The 21,985-nt window shown below is 35.9% G+C and overlaps 1 protein-coding gene across 5 annotated transcripts in view; it reads left to right on the forward strand.

Annotated features, from left to right (window-relative positions):
* The window catches only part of ATP8A1 (ATPase phospholipid transporting 8A1), a 114,718-nt gene that overhangs the window by 48,904 nt on the left and 43,829 nt on the right, over positions 1-21,985 (forward strand). For all 5 annotated transcript variants that reach the window (XM_061346162.1, XM_061346164.1, XM_061346161.1 and 2 more), the window contains 8 exons: positions 2,154-2,223; positions 3,262-3,346; positions 7,009-7,148; positions 8,523-8,661; positions 9,876-9,940; positions 12,120-12,292; positions 20,235-20,418; positions 20,514-20,624. In XM_061346162.1, the coding sequence (XP_061202146.1) occupies positions 2,154-2,223; positions 3,262-3,346; positions 7,009-7,148; positions 8,523-8,661; positions 9,876-9,940; positions 12,120-12,292; positions 20,235-20,418; positions 20,514-20,624 (967 nt within the window). The remainder of the gene's footprint in view (positions 1-2,153; positions 2,224-3,261; positions 3,347-7,008; positions 7,149-8,522; positions 8,662-9,875; positions 9,941-12,119; positions 12,293-20,234; positions 20,419-20,513; positions 20,625-21,985) is intronic.

Genomic DNA, 21,985 nt, shown 5'->3' on the forward strand with positions numbered 1-21,985 from the left:
CTTTTCCTTTTGTGCAAAGACCTTTGATTTCAAAGCTTAAAAAAATTACATAAAAAAAGAGGATAGAAAAGTACTTGAACTTCAGAAGGTATTTCTGAAAGCCATGGCCCCCTGTCATTTGTTAGAAAATTGATATTTGGGGGCAGGAGAGAAGATTCAAGTAAGTGTTAAAACATAACTTGTGTTTGCTTTGAACTGCTAGAATGAAATTTTCCATTTGACCTTAAATACACTTGCATAATTACAACTTGTTTAAATACTCTAGAAATTAAACACTCTAGACTGAAAGCTGTTCTTTTTTGAGCACTGGAGCACTGGCCAGATAGTTTTCTTGGAAACTGAGTGTGTCACATGCTTTGCTTTCAGTAAAAATTTAATGTCAGACCTCCTGGAATTGTGAAGGTACCCATAAGAAATCTGGATGTAGTTTCACTTGTTATATAAATCTGTTTAAAGTGTATCCGTGTATGCTGGCTGTGTTTTAAGTGTTTGTGTAGGCCCATTGCTTACTTTGGCACAGGATGGGGAAGGGATTTGTACGTAGAGGAAGCTCTTTTTTTTTTTCTCAGAATGATTACTTGTGCCTGTGGAAAGTGTTCATTGTTTTCCTTTCTGTCTTACCGTGTTTCCCTTGAGCTTAGCTAAAGAAGCAAAAAAAAATCAAGAAATAAAAATCAAAGGCAATACTGGAGAGAGGCTGAACATGTAGAGATTGGGTGAAAGAAGAGAACTATTTGCCTATAGTTAGAATAATAATGATAATAATGTGAGGCATCAAGATCACCACAGTCAGGGAGGGGGGGGAAGCAACAGAAAGTAATTTTTATAGTTTTGAATGTCTTTTCATGACTGCTTGTAATTAATATTGGTTTTGTATATTGTAGAGGAAGTACTTGAAATTTTTCAGATTTATGCCAGGGTGTATCATGTTTCTGTAGGAACTACTTTCACTTTCTATTCTGGAATGTTAGCAAGTATGTAGCACAAAGTGCATTTGTTGTTAGTTTGACGTACGTGAAAGTTTATGCTGCAATCATGGAGTAGTAGCGAAGGATTCCTTTGTTTCTGGTTTTGATCTTTGTCTTGATTTCATAGATCTCTTTAAATTTCTGTGTCAGTCTAAAATTGTCATTTAAGCAGTCATGCTTCATGAAGAAAGAATAATTGATTTTAAATCCTAACCTTTGGAGGATTAAGTTTTTTGGTGGATACCAATTACCCAACTTTATTAAGCTTTCAGTTTTATAGCTGGTTTTGTTCTTACTCTAATATTTAACTTTGCTTGGAACTGACTAGTTAGAGGCACTAGAGGTCACCCTTGTTCCACAGGAAGAGAAGTTTTAGTTTCAAAAGATAGCACCATGTGTATGGATAGGAGCATATACTTTCAGAGAAGTAATCTGTAGCGATTAAACTATTGAATTAAGTGTTTCCAGGTGTTCCGAGTTTTTCCCAGAAAAAAACGCAGACTGATTCCTTGTCATCTTCCAGTACAAGCCACATAAGACTCTTCTACAAGCAGAGTGCATCATTGTCAGTATTTGATAGTTTTTCAGAGAAGTATGTTACAGAAATAAAACTTGTAGGAATTCTTGGTAGAGTCATCTTTTATGGTATTCTCTTTTACAGTGATTATAGCTGTGCCTGTGGAAAGAGAAGTAGCAGACATACAATATGCTAATTATACTTTTTTCATAGCAAGGAAGTAGCTCTCACTCTAACTGGCACGTCAGCATACTGAAAGCAACTGATAATCCTTAACCAGCTGAAAAATGTTCCTAAGTATAGTACTAATCTCTGTGGACCAAACAGTGTTTTGATAACTTGTGCTGAGTTTAGATTGCCTCCAGCATATACTCTGCTCAGATACATACCACCACTGCTGTGGTACCATAAGCTCAAGGAATTGTTCAGAACCTCTGCTGTTCAGGGCTCCCCATACTTATGGGCCTACAGAAGTATACACAGAAAAACATCATTCACTCTAATTATTAGACAATAAAACTTTTTTCAGCCCAGTCACCTGAGAACATAATTCATAATAGATAGCCCCTACTTCTTTGTCTTATATAAGATTGATATTCTTAGGTTAAATGTTGGTAAATATTTATATTTATAAGCCACCTTATGTAGGGCATTTATTTCTCTTTTAGCACAAGGAAGAGAATGTCAGTGATTGTTCGCACACCATCGGGAAAGTTAAGACTTTACTGCAAAGGAGCTGTGAGTTTTATTCTGTTTTCCCTGTGTCAACATGTGCAACAAATACAGTATGAAAGCAAAAAGTTGTTCTAACTGCAGTTAAAATATTGAAAACATGGCGGAAGGAAGGTTGATGCCTTTTTCAGTTTACATAATTTTACTATGTAGCTGTTTAATGTGCTGGACTAGTTAATGTATGACAGACCTGTTCATCATATTCTTTGTTCTGGACTAATAACTTTATGTTTCCTATTAACGCTTTCCTTCTGTACTCCAAGGAAATGGATGACTGTATGGTTTAATCTATTAGTTACTTGCTGGAGTATCTGAGCATGAATCAATAGATAGAAACAGTAATCTAGCATAAGGGAGTAAATGGAATTTTAACCTACCATTGATGTTATGCCAGAGGTAAATTTTCCTAAAAATGGGATTTATGGGAAGATATCTTAATCATAATGTGTTTGGGAATGGCAATGTGGCTCATTAGTTCTTGTTCTGTATCTTAAGTCAATTTTGGAGGAGGGGAATGAAAATCCAGTTGCTAAATGGTTTTAAAAAATGAAGTTGGTGGAATATAAATGTCTATTCTGTGTCTTCTCAAATGGAAAGAAGCTGCTGTTAATATTCTGTATATCAAGCTAGCTACAAAAACCTGAGAATGGCAGTTTTGAATCACTAATTTTGCCTTGTGGGCTTAATATTAAAAAGGAGGAAGACAGAATTTTAGGAGATCAAAAGAATTCACATGGCAAGCCAAAGGAAGAAGCAGTGCTTTTCAAAATGAAGGGAAATAACAGCAAAAAATGTAGGCTAGAAGAACTGTAGAATTTATAGAAAAACATAGCAGAATTTGTAAATTGAGAGCGTCCTAAGGATTTGGAATGTCCTTTTTTCCATCCTCTGAGATAAAATTGCTTCTGTTCGCTTTTGATTCTGAAATAAATCAACAGTGTTGTATATTTTTATTCTTTTTTCCTACGTCATTTGTATTGTCTAGACCAAAAGCTTTTTTTTTTTCTATTAAACTGTTCTGAGTTCATTTTATGTGTTCTGTAGGATACTGTAATTTATGACCGCCTTGCTGAAAGTTCAAAATACAAAGAAATCACCTTAAAACATCTAGAGCAGTTTGCTACGGAAGGTGGGTAATATTATTCAATATAAAGCTAAACATGAAATTCAGTTACCACTCAACTTTTCAGTTTTGTCACTTTATGTTGCTGTAATGTTTTATTCACATTAAGTTTCAAAATTATGTTTTAGTGATGCCTTCTAAAAAAATCTTACTGAGAAATTTCAGTAATAAGGTCATGCTTTAAAAAAAAAAACAAAAAAATCGCCCACATAGTACAATGGAGTCTTTTAAACAAAATATATTTTTCCGGAGAGCAAACACATTGCATATTGTTTGTTTCTGTGAAGATCTCATTTCCTACAATCACTTTCACGTCCCACACCAAATGAATGCTGTAGGGAAGGCACACAGGAAAAAGTAGCCAAAGTGAAGATGCTTAAAAATTACTAGCATGATGCTTTTAAGGTAGCTTTATGCTCTATTACTTCTGTCACCAGTCACAATAAAGGAAATTGCCAGCACTAACGTTCTGTACAGTGTGTTTTGGTGTCTCTGCTGTTTTAACAATCACTGTTACAAAGCAGCTGCTGATGGTGGGGAACCTTTTCATGAGGGTTCATGAAATAGAAATAGTAACAAAAATTTAAAAGACTGCAAAATGAAGATGATTGATGTAAGCAGCCAGTTAGTTATTTAATCATACTGGATGATTACATAATACAAGCATGAAGAGGAAAGCAGACCGTAGAAATGTTTCTGTTTTCTTCCAGGTACTTCTAGCACAGTTCCTAGATGTTCAGTGCCATGTCCCTTTCTGGTGTCTTAGTAAAATATTACAGAGTTGTTTTGTGAAGTATCATCATTTTAATTTGTTCATGGGTTTGGAGAGGGCAGTTGGAAGCAGAATTGTAACAGCTATGGGACTCTGAACTGCAATGTTTTACCTTTTTTTTCTTTTTTTTTTGTTTTGATAAGCTTACACTGGAAAGCAAATTTTATTAAAATCTTTTCTTTCTAAAATACAAGCCTTGCATTTTGATGACTGATGTTTGGCCAAATCTTCTTGTATCAGGAAAGATCCTTTTTCTGTCTGTTATAGATACTGCTTCTCTAATTTTTCTCTTTTGATTTATAATGGAATTTGGCATTTTTATTAGTGTCATGGTCAGCACTTTAAGTCTCTTGCGTGTAGCAAGGACAGCAGAAGCAAGCCATCTTTTGTTTCTTTTGTTAGTTTTCCATATCAAGATCTCTGCAGGGAACATTCAGTTAGCCTTAAATAATCTTGGCGTATCAAAGTTATAATAAATTGTACAATGAAGTTTAAAGCAGAACTAAAACCAAGCAAGATTGATGATACAACATGAAACTCAGATACACCCTTTGAGCTCCTGAACCTGGTTGTATGAGTTGATTGGCCAGTTTGGGGTTTTATAAAGGTCAAATCAGGATCAGTCAAGGACAAGTACTTAAATGTGAAGGTAGTTTGGGCCATAAGACTATGTACTGGGTTACAGAAAAGGTAAAAATAGGTCAATATCTGCTACCTGTGTGAATTGATGTGAAAATTTCAATCCAATTCTTAATTACTATTCTCATTAAATCAGTGGTGCAGCTGATACAATTTTTTTTCCTTAGCAGTCAGGGTGGTCCAAGTGAATCAACATAAAACATGAAAAATTCCACCCATCTTTAAAACCACTATATATAAGTATTAGTGTTAAGTTTGTTCAAGTACTTTTTGTGTCCTTATTTTCAACAGATGAAAAGATTTACTGTTCAGAGAGTGAATTTCTAACCTTTCAAAAGCATAAAATTCAATCATAAAACTTAAAAAAAAAATCAGTATATCTTTCTCTCTCTCTGGAATCGATTAAGGAAATCAGTATTTATTTTTTCATGAGATTTAAATTGCAGCCAATGACGTCTCAAAGTTTCTCCTGAGTATCCTTTCATGTGGCAGCACAGTATGTCCTTGGCATTTAGTGCATGCTCTTGGTGTGTTGCTCAAAAATGAAGTGGTTAGCATGGCTGGCATTAATATTTAAGCATTTATTAAACTTGAGTGTTAATGCCTGCTTGGATAAATAGGAAAAGTGTGTAATTTTCCTATGTTGTTCCATTCTGTTACGAAGCAGACTTAATGATACTTTGTTTTCCACTTTTCATTTGGAAGATTCTTTTGAATCACAATGAAAAGAATCTTTTTTAAAATGAAAAATAAAAAAAATAGTCTCTGATTTTAAAAAGAGAACTTACTTGAAAAGCTTGTTTGCTGATACATGGTACACACCGATTTCTTCATTTTATCATCTGCATAGAATATTTTGAAAGAACTGTGAAAATAATATTACTGTTAGTCAGGCATAAATTCCTTTCCGCCCCTTCACCTCATATTCATTGTTTTGGACCCTGCTAGTATGTGCTTATTACATAGAGGAAAAAAAAAAATCAGTTTGTCTGTCTTAAGTTTGCTCTCTAGGTATGGATGGTGAGAACCTGTGTTTCTAATACTGTGAGCTGTCAAGATATTAGGTTTGCACATGGTTTTCATGCTGAAGATACTAAATTACTGTCTTAAATCTGAGACACATATGTATTGTTTCATGCCCAGCCTCTTGATCACTTCAGAATTGCTGCTGGTGTTGAACTATACACAACAAAATACTATGAACAAGTAAAGATTGCATTTAGCCATCCTTGGTTATGGTGCTTGTTCATCTCCTGGAGCAGAGTGGGCAAATGAACAAAGGCCCTAAGTCCCGCTTATCCCCCTCCTAAATCTACATGCCTGAATATTGTACCTTTATAAGACATCATTTGGCTAGAGCACTGCTCTTCTCTGTATATAAAGAGTTATAATAATTTCATGCTCTAAAAATCTAAGAATCCGTAATAGGTGAAAATGAACTGTTAGAACATTCATACCTAGGTACTTAAATTGAATGTAAATGTGTGTTGTCAAAAAATAGATCTCTTATAATTTTGCAGCCTCAAATTCTCACTGTAGTGCTTAATTCAGATTTCTGATGAAGGAAAAAAACCTGTGAAATATAAGCGGCTCAAAGATTATTAGGTAAAATCTACAAATGTTCCTGTACACAAAGATCTTATTTTAAGAATTTGGGAAACTGAAAGAATCTGTGAGATGGAAAATTCAATCTGAGCAGGTTCAAGGTCAGCTTCTAGATGGTGAATTTTAAACTTCAACCGAGGATTTCATGAGGACATTGAACAGGGTTGGAAAAAGGTAGTAACATCATGCTGTTACACTGCTTTCCAGTGTAGCAACATTTAAGTTTATAATTTCATTGTGTCAGAAATATAATTTAATCTTAAAGTTTTAATGTTCCTAAAAATCTAATATATATATATATATTTGTTCAGGAAGTGTCATTTGGGATCACTTCATGTTTTGTTTACAATTTAAGATAAATCGAACTTGTGTGATTTTTTTTTTTTTCCATTGAAGTACATCACCTGTATTGCATTCAGTTACCTTAAAACAGTTACTTTGTTGGATAAATTTCTATTTATGTCATGTTGGTTTACCGTATATATATATATATTTGGAAGTTCTTCAAGACATGCAGCAGTAAGTTGAAAATCAGTCATAAACGTACACAAAATACAGAATACATTTATCTTTTGGTAGTTACTCATTGCAGGCATATCAGGAAAGGGACTAACAACTACTGAATCATACTTACTATCTGCTCTCTCTTTAGGCTTAAGAACTCTGTGTTTTGCTGTGGCTGAGATTTCAGAAAGTGATTATCAAGAGTGGTTAGATGTCTATCACCGTGCTTCTACAGCTTTACAAAACAGAGCACTTAAACTTGAGGAGAGCTACGAACTAATTGAAAAAGTATGTGTAGCTTTCTGGGGGTGTTAGTTGGCTTGGGTTGAGAGGGGGGGAAGAGAATGGGGCACATGATTAATGTCCTTGCTTTCTACATCATGAAATGTGAATCATTATAGAGGACTAATGCTTAGGCAGAAAAAAAATATAGCAGTATACTGAAGTTCTGTCATGTAGTCCCTGCAGATTAAATGGTCAAAGTGAAGGAAAGATTGACAAAGTGCTTGCAACAAGTAGTTTTCTTTCCAGAAAGTGATGATTTTGAGTTGAACTACTGGAAAGCTTTTTTCAGAGTTGCTCTATTGTGTAAAAAAGTGTAACAACAGGCAAACAACATCTGCTTTATTTTATGATGAGCTTAGAGACCTAAAGTAGTTAAGGTTGGAAGGACTTAAGGAGGTCATGTAGACCTAAATCCCTGGTCAAAGCAGGGCTAATTTTGTTTGACCAGCACTTCAATGAAGTTTTGAGGTTCTGCAAGGAGAGAGTTTTTCCCAGCTGCAGTAAGCAATTGTTTGTTTGGTTATTTTCATGCTCAACTCTTCTTTTTTTCTGACTTAGAATTTCTGTTACTGCAGAATGGGACTGTTGCCTTTTGCCCTTTCACCATGCACCTCTTAGAGGAAGATGGCTTCTCTGCAAGCCCTCTTCAGTTAGCAGAAGGCAGCCATGGAATTCTTCCCTTAGCTTTATCTTTTCCGCATGTTAACCTCATCCTGCTTCTTCAGACACTCTCAAGAATGCTCCAGCTCCCAAGCTATTTTTGTGTCCCTCTGCTGGACTTGCTCCACTTTGTCAACCACTCCTGTATTGAAGGCCCAGAAAGGGATGTAATATCCAGATGCATCTTCACAAGAGCAGAGCCATAATCATTTTACCTTGAGTTTCTGGCAGTGCTGCTGCTGGAGTAGCCAAGCATACATATTCACAAAAAACATACAGATCTGCTGCATGAGAAGTTTAAAACAACATAATCAAGATTATAGTTTTAAGATCAAGATGAATTCACAGGTGGGTTTTCCTTCACTTTGAGGAAAAATAAAATCACTACAAGTGGGAGAAGACATAATAGAACTCCTGAAGTCTTCAAATCAGAGAGGTGCCTCTCAGGAAAAGGTAGCTGTTGCTGAACGAATGCTGAGATTGTGAATAATGGGTGAAGTTTGGATGGTCTTTCTGTGCAGTTTGCAAAGCCACATAGTTATTTATCTTAAAGCTCATAGGAATAAACTGCAGGATTAGCTGATACCAAATCTGATTAATGAATTTAGAGAACATTAATCAAGTCATAAATATGGGAAGTTCAACAAAGGAAATTTAAAAATATTGAAACTTAATTTAAATAAAAAAATGTGTATACTGAATATTTTATGTTCACAGAATCTTCAGCTGCTAGGAGCAACAGCAATTGAAGATAAACTGCAAGACAAAGTGCCTGAAACCATAGAGACTCTCATGAAAGCAGACATAAAAATTTGGATACTTACTGGGGACAAACAGGAGACTGCCATTAACATTGGTATCATGTTTGCATTTGTTTGATGGCTTTGTTACAGATTTACAAATTATAGAAGTTGCTATAATAATATTGCTTCAGAACAGAAATGTATCTTGTAAAAATAATATGGCATTCCAGAATTTAAATGTTAATTTAGTTCTCAGTCGCTGATAGGTGGATAGAAGGGACTATTGGGTTCTTCCTCTGTTAAAATAGTAACAGCAAGAAGAAGTCATATTATCATAGAGAGGAGAAAAAAATAGGCATTTGTACTTTTTTTCTAGCATCTACAATGAATTCAATACATTGTTTGTGTTTTGACAGCAAGAATAATAAAAAGAAAATATAAGTATTTTTATTTTCCATTCTGTATTTTTTCATCTATCCAAGAAAGCTGGTAGAGACCATGATCTTAACTGAAGCAAAACAATATAGATTGTACTTTATAGTGCTGTACGCTTTTTACCATCCATCAGACATTTCCTTTTTCTATTATAAAGGAGGGGAAAAAACCCCACAAAACTCTCACACATTAACTAATTTCAGCAGCAATAAATCTGTATTTTTAAATAGTAATACATGAAAGCTGCATTTAAGATTTAATATTCTTTGCATGTGTCAGACTTCTGCAGTAACCTACGTATGTGCCTAAAATAAAGTATTATTTCTTTTTATTACTATTATTAATCTTGAAGAACTTTTTGTATGCACATGATGCATTTGATCTAAGGTTATTTTCATTAGTACCTCCAGGTTTGAGGCAATACATGTAATACCAATATTTTCATTTTAATAAGAATGGTGATACATATTTATCTAGGCAGCCTGCATCATTAGCATAAAGTGTACGTTCTGTTTAAAACATCAAAGAACATAAGAATGGGAATGTGTATATATATGCAAATTCTGTATGAAATGCATGTTGCATTCCAAAAATTTGCAAGGCTAAAGAATATCTGTTTGCTCTTTTCTGTAACTGTCAAGATGTTTCTTGTCCTTCTGCTGAGCCCAACTGAGTAAGGCACAAGTCACAAGTTGCAGCAAGGAAGATTTGCTGTTCTGACTTGGTAACTGTATGTCTAATTTTTATAGTATGCAGTATAATTTTTTACCACTAATTTGGGGAAGTCTTATTTTTAATTCTGTCTGTAGTTCTCTTACAGGAAAAAATGCTTTGTTTATATTATAATGGATTTTGTGGAACAAATTTTTGAAAACAAAAATGTTTTTGACAGGTCACTCTTGTAAACTTTTGAGAAAGAACATGGGGCTGATTGTTATAAATGAAGGCTCTCTTGATGTAAGTAAAATCTCAGTTTTCAGTTAATGAAACCACTTAATGTTACCGCTTAAAATATCTAGATATCATGGTGGAGGTGGCCTGAAAAATAACTTTATCTGGACAAACACAGAAAATTCTGCTAAAACCACAGTTGGATGGGGTGTTTTTGTTTCTTTGGTTTGGGAGGTTGCTTTTTTGTTTTGAGAAAATTTGAGTTAATCTTATTATTACATGCTTGGAAGACTGTATGGTCATCATGACAAAATGTTACTTAATAAATAGAAACTTATCTACACCTTCCAAAACCACAGTGTAGCTACTACACAAATGAACTTCAGAATGATAAGCAAACAGTTCCACATAATGAAATAACTCCATCCATACAGGCACAAAGTCAGGAGCTTCACGTGCTTCTAGTAGTACCTAGCAGTACCCTAACAAGCTAACCGAAGTTCGTTGCTAATGCTATTTCTTATGGAATACTTACTATCTGACAGAAGTTAATTGTAGTTGTGTGGTTAAACAGCTGAAATTATAATCAGATGTTGAAATGCAAGTAAGGGTTAAAGCTACAAACTTTCAAATATACTGCTTTGTAGAGAAGAGATTCTTTAGATAAGGTAGGAATGCAATATTAAGTGAAAAATCCCATGAGGGGAAAGAAATCATTTTACCACCCTCTCTAAGGGAGCCTTAAATGAACTTAAAAGTGGAGGAAATTCCTCAGCGGGAAAACATACTGTCCAGAAGTCTTCAGGAGGAAAACTTGAAATGAAGTTCACCTTTACTCTATATTGTGGTCAGGTTGCTCAAGATAGGACTTAAGGAGGCAAAGTGGAAAGAAAGTGTGGGAAGAGTGCCTTAACTGAAGGATTCCATGGTAGCACATAAGAGTAGGCTACAATAAGAATTAAAATGCTTACTGCTTTCTATAGAATTTCTACAGTATTTCTTTACTGCTATTTCTGATTTATATTTAGGTCATTTACAGAGACTTCTGGATTTCAGAACTACTGCAATACTTAATAGATGTGAAGTGACAAGGATTGATTATTTTGTATACATCTTCATATGTAATGAAATAAAGGGAGGTAGTTTTATTTAACTGCTAAAAAAGTACAATAAAAACTCATTAAACAAGTGTTGTACATTAACTACTTCTGGTGTGATAACTAAAAGTTGAATAAATAGATATTAAGCAATTAATTTTTTTTTTTTATAAATGTGCCGTGCTCCTATGAGGGCTTCTGGACAGCCCATTTCCCTCAGCAAAATAGGAACATTGTTGTCATAAGATGTTACTGGTTTCCAAATTCAGGATTTTGTAAGCAGAATGAGGTTCTTTTCTATGTTCCTTTCTTCTCTAAAATGCTTCTTTCTTCTGAGCTGAGTGAAGCAGGAAACAGTAGAAGAGTATGTTATAGATCTATGAAGACCGTTCAAAAAGAAGGAAACACAACAAGCATTTTTTTTCTTCTTCATGGCACTCTATGATAAAGCTGTAATTAAGTAGGTATTAGCCACCTCTCCAAATTCGACCTACAATTGAATGTGTTATCTACTGAATATAATCCGAAGTTCTCAATTCTGCATCGCAGATTAGTGACATGTGTAGGTGCGATTCAAACTGTCCTTAGCAACTGAAAAATCAAAAATATGATCCTTTACATAAAATTTAGTCGATATGGGCTTATCATAAAATATAAATTCAATGTGATATAATTATCAATTATAATACATGTACTTACATTATGAATTATCTCTGTTTCTCTTCCTTTTTTCTAAACATTTAAGACCCCTTTATGTAAAAGTGAACACAAATTGTTTCATCTGATACGTATAATATATGAATCTTCCTTTGCATAGGTGTATAGGACACTTACTATTTAATATTTTTAGCAAACATTTATGCAACTATTGTTGCCATTCAAAGAGCATGAAAAGTTCCACCATAATCTATACACATTATTTTTTGGCAGTGTGAGAGCAGTCCTACACCCTGTTTCTACTGTTGTTTCTAATAGTGCAGCTGTTGCAAAGACTTTTTTCATTTAATACTGTCTATTTGATAGCCTAATCAAAAAGGAAATTCCTCAGAAAATGAAATGCCAGTGTTTCTGATCACACAAAAAAAATATGTTGGACTTAAGAGCAGTAGAAATTAATAATAATGGACACAACTTTTTTTGTGCAACAGGGAACAAGAGAGACACTTAGCCATCACTGCAGTACACTTGGTGATACTTTAAGGAAGGAAAATGATTTTGCTCTCATCATTGATGGTAAATCTCTGAAGTATGCTCTGACATTTGGAGTGAGACAGTATTTCCTGGATTTGGCTTTGTCTTGTAAAGCTGTTATTTGTTGCAGGTAAGGCTTACGTTATTCTTTCTCTACAGTATTTTTGTTGGCATATAAAAATTAAGAAACTTCTGTTTCAGAGAAAATACATATTATCTATGTCTTATAAGCATGAAATATTAAAAAATCCACAAACTTCAGTAGCTGAAGTTATGAGATACAGTCATTCAAGCAAAATGTTTCTGTAAAGCAGTCTGCAACAGAATGTACCTGTCAGAGTCATTCAGATTGCATATACCCAGAAAAATAATTCATTATCTGTCAAGGGTAGTCTCAGTGAGATTGAGACACTAATCTTATCCTTTAAATTGATACTACAGTTAACTGCAGGTTTTATCACATCTGGGATTTTTGTAGAGCTTCCTCTGCAGGCAAGATTTTATATCTCCACTTTTCTGAAAGCCATGGATTGCACTGCATAAGTGAACAGAAATGTTAAAGGTACTACTCCAGGTGTTTTTTATTTTCTGAAGCTGATTAAAACATCTTTTTTTTTTAATTGTTACTATTATTCCTGATTGTTTAGGGGTTCTTTTACACAATCAGACCTTTCATCCTTTCCTATAAACATTAGCTATTAAAGCTGTAAGCTCCCTGTAACACAGGAACTTTGTCCAGATCAAAGAAAATTAAATATCTGCTTTTTTTTAAGTATACACAATATGAAAGCAATTTGGCATGCCTTTTAATATTTCTAGATTTATATAGGTAAGACTGCATAAGTGCTAGTTTATGTGTTTTGTGGCCTTCTGGTGTTTTTGTCTTTAAGCATGAAAATGACAAATATCTCCTAAGCACCTTTTCTACATTTGAATGATTGAATGAAAAAGGAATTTGTGTGCTTCGTAACTAGATACACAAGAACTGCTTCTGTCAATGTTCAAAAACTTGGTTTAGGCCAAGTGGTCTATCAAAAAGCAGAAGCAAGCATCACTTCTTATTGAAATCTTCTTTCAGTAAATTATATAAGCTTACTTCCTACTACCTCATTCTTGCCTATCCTGTTATCTGCCTGAAGGTAGAGACATGGTCTGTACAAATGTGAAAACTATTGTAAATACACCTTAATAGATTATCTGCTTTTCAGTAATAAGATAAATAATTTCAGGGTTCTTGTGTTCAGGTAGAGGGTTTAATAATGTTCTTAATAATTAAGATAAAGTACATTCATCTATGCTTCTTTTTCTTCTCTTTCCTTGATTTGAAAATACATTTTATGCCATTTGAAGAGACAATATTGCCATTCCTTTTGACCCATAGAACCATTGAAGGTTATTCTGTACATGTAGCTGTTAGTGGTAGCATTTTTATGACGTAACAACAAAAAGTGCAAAATTAAATTTTCTGTTCTAGTAGCATTCTCTCTGTTACTTCTGCATTTCCATACTGTTCTTGGGTCAGCTGGTTTCAATACATGTCTAGGTATACGTTCTGACATATTTTGTGGTTGTATGAAAATTGGCTGCAGGTTTGAAACTAAAATATTTGCTTGTAACATTCACTGGTTTAGTGAGCTATTATTTTGTCAAAAGTCAAAATTCTGTCAAAATAGTAATTTCTGTTAATGCTCTATCTTTAGTAGCAAAAACGTCATTTCCTTGTTTGTGAATGTGAAAATAAAAAGTTAAAAATGGCAATTTTTAATTAAGGTGAGTAATTTAAATATGTATTTTCATGACTAAATTAAAATTTAGTCCTATTCTTCATCCATATAAAGGCAGTAAACATGTTAAGCACTCCTTGGTTTTAAAAGTACAAATTACATCATTTTCTTTGAAGTTCCTATTACTAGTGGATTCTTCCTAAGGCTAGCCATAACACAGATGAAGCTGACAAATATTCAGTAGATATTTCACTTCAAAAAAAATCTATGTTGTTAATTCCAAGCAGATGTTTGGCTTAAACACTTTAACAAACTGAATTCCAACTCCGTATCGGCTTCAGAGCAATGTGTGTGAGAAAAACATTAAATGGATTATTCTGTATTCTGTAAAAATGCACAGCTAAGAGTGAACAAAATGAACAAAAGATATATTTTATTATTTTCACCATGAAATTGATGCACCAGGTAATGAGAGGAAATGCACCTTCCTGCTGCCCCTATAAGCTTGTTTGAAAGCAAAATAAGCCACTGTTCCTGAAAAGTTAAAAAGATGAGAAAAAAGTTCTCAGGTCAGGAGTCTTCTATAGAAGCTGTCTATAGTGAATCTTGATGCAACACTCATCAGCACAGTTCAAATAAAACATGTAACAGAAGATCATAGGAACACTTTTTGATATACTTGGACCACAGAATTTTTCTGAAGAGCTGTTGCCCGGAAGCTTTCGTCCCAGGTTCATCACAAGGCTGTACACGTCCCAGGTACCTTTTTCAAAAGTCCGATAGCATGTGTTCTGTAGGCTGAATAAAGTAGTTAGATAGCTGTATTATTTCTCACTCCTTTATTTCTTGCTTTTGAAAAATCATGCAGTTAAATTTTATGCAACCATTTTCTCAGATTAATTGCACTTAAAGCATAAGAAATTTAACTTAATTGGCACAGAGTAGGATTGAGGATTTCATTCCACTTGTGGAACATCACCCAAAGGTGAACCATGAGAAGGTGTTCTCTGGCAAATGGAGAGGAGAATGGAAAGGGCTACAAGGATGTTACTGGAAGCCAGTGGTAATTAGGGTATTATTTGTATGTGAGCAAAGATGAGTGTAGATACCATGTACCTTGTTTCCCTTCACAACACTGTCTCAGCATTAATCACAATGGTCTAGGAGAGAGAGGCAAGCATCATTATTGTGCCGCTTTGCTGGCAGCTCAGTCATCTGTCTAATGTTGAGGTTTAATCTAGTCATTGAAATTTTATAGGGTTGGTAAAATGAAAAATACTGACATTTGCTAGAGAAAAATGGAAAATATTTTTTCTTTTCCCAATGAGCTATGAGACTTACACTATTCTTTCATATTTCTTCTGTGACACTGAAATTGAATCAAGTATCAGTCTGTTCCATGGTGAAAAGGATATCTTGGTGATACGAACTGAATTCATAAACTGATCCCATTGAAAATATAGCGTGTAATGAAGTTGTGTGATTATAATGCATCCATAAGATCTCGTTCCACAAGAAACAAGGGGGATTGTGGTTGAAACAAATAATAATGTAGCCAATATGCTTCAATTGGGATATTAATGAATTTATGGAAAAGATAGTGTGCTTTAATTTCAGAAGTAAAAATGCATAAAATTACCCAAGAAGGCAGATAATGATCACTCATTTTATTTGTTTTTTTTCTTAATCATTTCTGTTTAAAATTAGATTTAAACTGGCTCTCTAGTATGCTTGTAAGTTGACTTCCTCCACCAGGAAATGTTTGGCATGCTCTCAGTATTTAAGTAGTCTGAGTTTCAGGAATGTTCTAACTAGTAAGAATTGTAATAGTTACTGTAATTTACTGGTTTAGGCAAAACTTAATTCTTCAAGTATGTTACAAGAATAAATGCACATTTCAGAACTTAAAATGCGTGTCTAGAAAACCTTTTTTTTTCTCCTACAGTTTTAAGCTATGCTTCAGAATAATCATCATAAACTTTAGCTGGTTAAAAACTTAAATAACCTTTATTTTAGTGGGAAAGGGCTTTCTTATAATGGGAAGTTAATGTAGCTTTGGTGAAATTTGCATTTTTAAATGACATTTTCATCAAAATTTCTCAAAGACTGTTTCAAATTTTTCTAACTTGGATTTGTTAATAAATTAAATGGATAATGCATAATATGAGTGTGATGTCAGAGATTTAGGATTTTTTCTGAACTTTTTCACCACTCTGCATTTACTTTTTCAATTAGCACCATGAAATCAGTCACCAGCCTCAGCTGTCAATTCTAAGAACAAGTTTGGTTTCCTTAAGTCTATAATTTGTCTGTCATGTGAACATTGGAATTTTTTTTATGCTGTCTCTCTGTTTGGTTTGGGGGGCTTTTTTTCTTTTGTTGTTGTTTTTTAAAGTGTTTTCTGATTGCACTCTTATTCAAGCAGAATAGAAGGCTGGTGGCAATGCCGTTAGCTACAGCAATCGTGTAATTGCTTGTTGGTTGTATGGTTGGGTTTACAGATACCTAGAAAAAGCAATGGCCAAGCATTGGCATTAGTATCTGTGTGCTTAATGAAAAGAACATAATCGGTGTTTCAGTGTTCTTTAACTGTAAAAACTTACTGCTAAATGTGGATAATGTAGTGTGTAATTCATTACTTTGAAAGAGATGGGTGGCTTGTTCTGTTTCTGGTTTTTTGGAAGCGGTTCAGGAAGAAGTGTGATGAGGGAATTTATACCACCAGTTGGAAAAAGAAACATTTCCTCTCAAATTCTGTTATGGATCAAAGTTTGATCCAAATAGAGAGCAATATCCATTTTAACCCATAGCGTCAGTCTGTCCAGTGTCAAGACAGGCAAATCATTCAGGCTTGGATTTAATGCCAGAAATCACTGGGCAGACAGTAACCATAGAATCATATACTTAGGGTTGGAAAGGACCTTAAGATCATCAAGTTGCACCCCCCCTGCCATGGGCAGGAACACCTCACACCATGTCACCCAAGGCTCTGTCCAGCCCGGCCTTGAGTACTGGCAGGGATGGAGCATTTGTCATTTCTTTGGGCAACCCATTCCAGTGCCTCACCACCCTTACAGTAAAGAACTTCCTTCTTTTATCCAATCTAAACTTCTCCTGTTTAAGTTTTAACTCGTTACCCCTTGTCATGTCACTCCAGTCCCTAATGAAGAGGTTCTGCTCAGCATCTCTATAGGCCCCCTTCAGATACTGGAAGGCTTCTGTGAGGTCTCCATGCAGCCTCCTCTTCTCCAGGCTGAACATCCCAAACTTTCTCAGCCTGTCTTCATACAGGAGATGCTCCAGTCCCCTGATCATCCTCGTGGCCCTCCTCTGGACTTGTTCCAACAGTTCCATGTCCTTCTTACTTTGAGGACACCAGAACTGTGCACAATACACCAAGTGAGGTTTCACAAGAGCAGAGTTAGAGGGGCAGGATCACCTTCTTCGACCTGCTGGTCACGCTGCTTTTGATGCATCCCAGGATACAGTTGGGTTTTGTAACATTTTATTATACCATGTTCTGAAAAATAATTTTACTAATGTATAGCATTGGAATGATTTTGTTTCTTCTGTAGGTGAATTGCTTTTATTATCGCCCTCATTAGCACTGGGTTTGTAATCTTACAGTAAATCAGTATAAAAAAAATGGTGGTTTTTTGCTACATTCACTTATGAGATTTGATAATTTTTTTTCCCGATAATTATTCAGACTGTAAAGGGAGAGGCTTCTCATGAGGATATTGTCCTGGGTTCATCAGTGGCAGTCATTTTTCTTCTTCTTAGTAGCCGGTGCAGTGCTGTGTTTTTGACTTTCAGCCTGGGAACAGCACTGATAACACCAACGCTTTTAGTTTTTGCTCAGTAATGTTTACTCTGACCAAGGACTTTGTGAGTCTTATGCTCTACCAGGGAGGAGGGTAAGCCGGGAGGAAGCAGAGACAGGACACCTGACCCAAACTGACCAAAGAGGCATTCCATACCACAGCACATCATGCCCAGTATATAAACTGGGGCAGTTACCCAGAAAGGCGAGATCACTGCTCAGGTTGGGCTGGGTATCGATCAGCGGGGTGGTGAGCAGTTGTATTCTCTCCCCTTGTTATTTCCCTTATCATCATTTTTACTATAGGTAGTAGCAGTAGTGGTTTGTGTTATACCTTAGTTACTGGACTGCTCTTATGTCAACCCATGGGAGTTACATTCCTTCAGTTCTCCTCCCCATCCCTCCAGGAAGGGGTTTGAAGATGGGGACAGGCAGTGAGCAAGCAGCTGTGTGGTTCTGAGTTACTGGCTAGGCTTAAACCACGACAGACATGTAGGGATACGACAAAGAGCTATAAACTGAAAAAGAATAGATTTAGACTAGACATTAGGATGAAGTTTTTTACCTGGACGGGGGTGAAACACTGGAGCAGGTTGTCGAGAGAAGCTGTGGATGCCCCATGCCTGGCAGTGTTCAAGGGAAGGCTGGACAGGGCTTTGAGCAACATGAGATAGCAGAAGGTGTCCCTGCCCATGGCAGGAAAGTTAGAACTAGATGAACGGATCTGTGTTGGAACTTAGATCCATTCCAACAGAAATCACTCTATGACTCACCTATCAGTACTATTTTCTCAAGTGTCATGAGACCTTCCAGTATTCACGTGCTTATAAGAATAGTGCCTTTGGGACCCTCAGCTTGCAGGATCTTTTGTGAGGAATTTTAGGACTGCACAGATGCCATAATATAGCTGAATTTTTGGTGTCTGCTGGTAATATTTCATTTTGTTATGGAGCTTGAGTGCCATACAGCAGTCATGGTTCAGGTGACAACTGTACTCATGAACTTGATAGGCTGTGTTACTTGCCAGTATCCCAGTGAGTAGCAGTATACAGAGCATGTTCAGGAAGGAACGTTACTTAGAAGTAGTTGCTCTTTTGTGCTTTTCTTTTGCAAATTTGTCCCCAGAAATTTATATTCTTAATTTCTTGTATATTTCTCTTATTTTAATTTTTGACCTGGAAAAGTTAGGTCAGGTTATGAACATCCCTACATAAGCCTTAACCTTGAAATTTTGTCATTGCAGGGAGAATCTCTCAGAGCCCAGATTGTGAAGTACCAGCAGCTTATGGTACCAGTCAGGTCATTGCCATGAGTGTGCATATAGACTAGTAGGAAATTAATTAGAAATACATGTTTTTCCCCAGATCTTAGTGTCAGTTCTGTCCAGTGGCAAGTTCTGCTTCCTATCACATCTAGTTTTTGCATGGAGGCATCTAGAATGAGTTGATCTGGAAAGCTCAAAGGTAGATGAGGAAAGGACAGTTCGCCAACTGCACATCACTAGCTCCAGAGCAGGAGTCATGCCTTGGTACCATAATTGCTCCCTTTGTAGGAAGCAGTAAACAGCAGTGGTGGGGGAGACATACAGAGCTCTTTACATTTCTTCTGTTTCTGTTTGTACCATGAAATGAGGGACAGGGTTTTAACGTTTCCTGCAGTGCCAGGAAGCACAAGCGTGGATTGCCATACTGCTTAGGGCTTGCTCCTTTGCTTTGTTACCCTGTGAAAAACACCAGTCCGACCACTTGGTTTCTGTATATTATTTGCAGTTATGACATCTCAAATACTACAAGGACTCAATTTCAGTATACAGAATAGAACTTTAACAACATAAAATGAAAGGTACATATGTGACACACAATGGTAGATGGAGCCAAAACTGATACAGTTTCATCAGTAGAGCTTTTGAGAGTCATCCCTAGAATAATTTGTCCCTTCCGCTGTGTACGAGTGTTTTCTTAATGAAAGATAATTGGAATAGTCCTGAAAAGAATGAGGGAGAAGTTACAAGCGGTTAGACGAAGTAGAAGATCAAAAGTCAATGTTCAAAGTTGCTTCTTGTAATTTAGTGGTGTAGGCTAAGCTGTCCACTCTGTTTGTTTGTTCCCATTTGATTTGACATTTGTATCTTAAATAACTTTTTTTATTTATAAAATACATGTTTAAACAGAGAGGAAAATAGAAAACATAACAATATAATATGCCAAAATCTGCAGTTATAAGTTAATACTGGAAGTGGCAGTGTTTGGGGTTCCTTCTATTACTCCTGTTTTAAAGGCCCATTGCTGTTTGACTTATAACTCTCCAGTCCTATTAACATCTTGCTTCAGCAAATCCAAATTTACTATGAATTTTGCTGAGAATGTGCTTTTAGCATACAGCCTAAAGGGCAATAGCAATACCATGCTACTGATGAGGATGTTATTTGGCTTGTTTTTATTACCTTTTCACAGGTTAAGTAGTATGTTTTTAAAATACATTCATTTGAATGCTCTGTATTATTTTTTCTTTTTGTTACCCCTTAGGGTATCACCGCTTCAAAAATCTGAAGTTGTAGAAATGGTTAAAAAACAAGTTAAGGTAGTAACTCTAGCAATTGGTGATGGAGCAAATGATGTTAGTATGATACAAACAGCACATGTTGGTGTTGGTATTAGTGGGAATGAAGGCCTACAAGCTGCAAATTCTTCAGACTACTCAATTGCTCAGGTGAGTCTGTAAAATACTGTAGTAACATAGCTTGATATCAGATTAATGTTGGTGTATGCCTGTTTTCATTGTATGTTCATTTTCATTTTTTGCAGTTCAAGTATTTGAAGAACTTGTTGTTGGTTCATGGAGCCTGGAATTATAACAGAGTAGCTAAATGCATCTTGTATTGTTTCTACAAGAATATAGTCCTTTATATTATTGAGGTAATTTTATGGTACAGTTACTGTTACTTCTTGAAAGTACAGACATTATTCTTTTGAGCTTTTAGTTATTATGTATGATTTCAAAGTAGCATTTGAACTGCCAATAAACACTTGTACTGAGTCTTGTTTTCTAAAAAGCTCATTAATATTAGTGATTTTTCTTAACTGTCAAAGATCTAATTGTCTTAAAAATATGTACCAAATATTAGTACTCAAAGTTTGTGTTGCATAATACTGCTAGGTTGTTGAAATTCTGTATCTGTAGCATCATTACCGTATTTAAGGAATAGAGTTACAAATAGCCTTAAATTTACCAGGAGATGCATGTGCTGGTGGTTTACCAAGAAATAAATGTGACACCAGCTTTTGAGCTATAGTAGTTGTCCAGTTCACTGTCTGAAGCTCTTTTTCAGGTCTCTGTTGAGCTGCAGGGCTCTTGCTGTTCAGAACAGTACTTTGGGTTTTTACATACATGTTTAGTTAGTTACACTATTGCATACCTTTCACTTGTTAATGAGGTAACCATGCCTGCTTAGGCTCTACTTCATGAACAGGAATATTTATCTGAAAGTAATTGACCTAGTTTTCTTACTGGAGTCTTGTGAAAAATACAGTAGTATGAGAGGCATGTGTTGAAATAAATGTACTTTATTGGTACATGGTTAAAACAGCACACATAGAATCACAGAATCCCAAGGGTTGGAAGGGACCTCAAGAGATCATCTGGTCCAACCCCTCTGCAAGAGCAGAGTAACCTAGAGTACATCACACAGGAACTTGTCCAGGCGGGCCTTGAATATCTCCAATGTGAGAGACTCCACAACCCCCCTGGGCAACCTGTTCCAGTGCTCTGTCACTCTCACAGTAAAGAAGTTCTTCCTGATGTTAACGTGGAACCTTCTATGCTCCAGTTTACACCCATTGCCCCTTGTCCTATCACTGGATATCACTGAAAAAAGCCTAGCTCCATCATCCTGACACCCACCCGTTACATATTTGTAAACACTGATGAGGTCACCCCTCAGTCTCCTCTTCTCCAAGCTGAAGAGACCCAGCTCCTTCAGCCTCTCCTCATAAGGGAGGTGTTCCACTCCCTTAATCATCTTTGTGGCTCTGCGCTGGACTCTTTCAAGCAATTCCCTGTCCTTCTTGAACTGAGGGGCCCAGAACTGGACGCAATATTCCAGATGCGGCCTAACCAAGGCAGAATAGAGGGGGAGGAGAACCTCTCTTGACCTACTAACCACACCCTTTCTAATGCACCCCAGGATGCCATTTGCCTTCTTGGCCACAAGGGCACATTGCTGGCTCATGTTCATCCTCCTATCCACCAGGACCCCCAGGTCCCTTTCCCCTTCGCT

The sequence above is a fragment of the Neopsephotus bourkii genome, unplaced genomic scaffold (assembly GCF_033783945.1).
Source record: "Neopsephotus bourkii isolate Nb327-2 ecotype Australia unplaced genomic scaffold, CSIRO-AGI_Nbou_v1 NB_259, whole genome shotgun sequence".
Lineage (NCBI taxonomy): Eukaryota > Metazoa > Chordata > Aves > Psittaciformes > Psittacidae > Neopsephotus > Neopsephotus bourkii.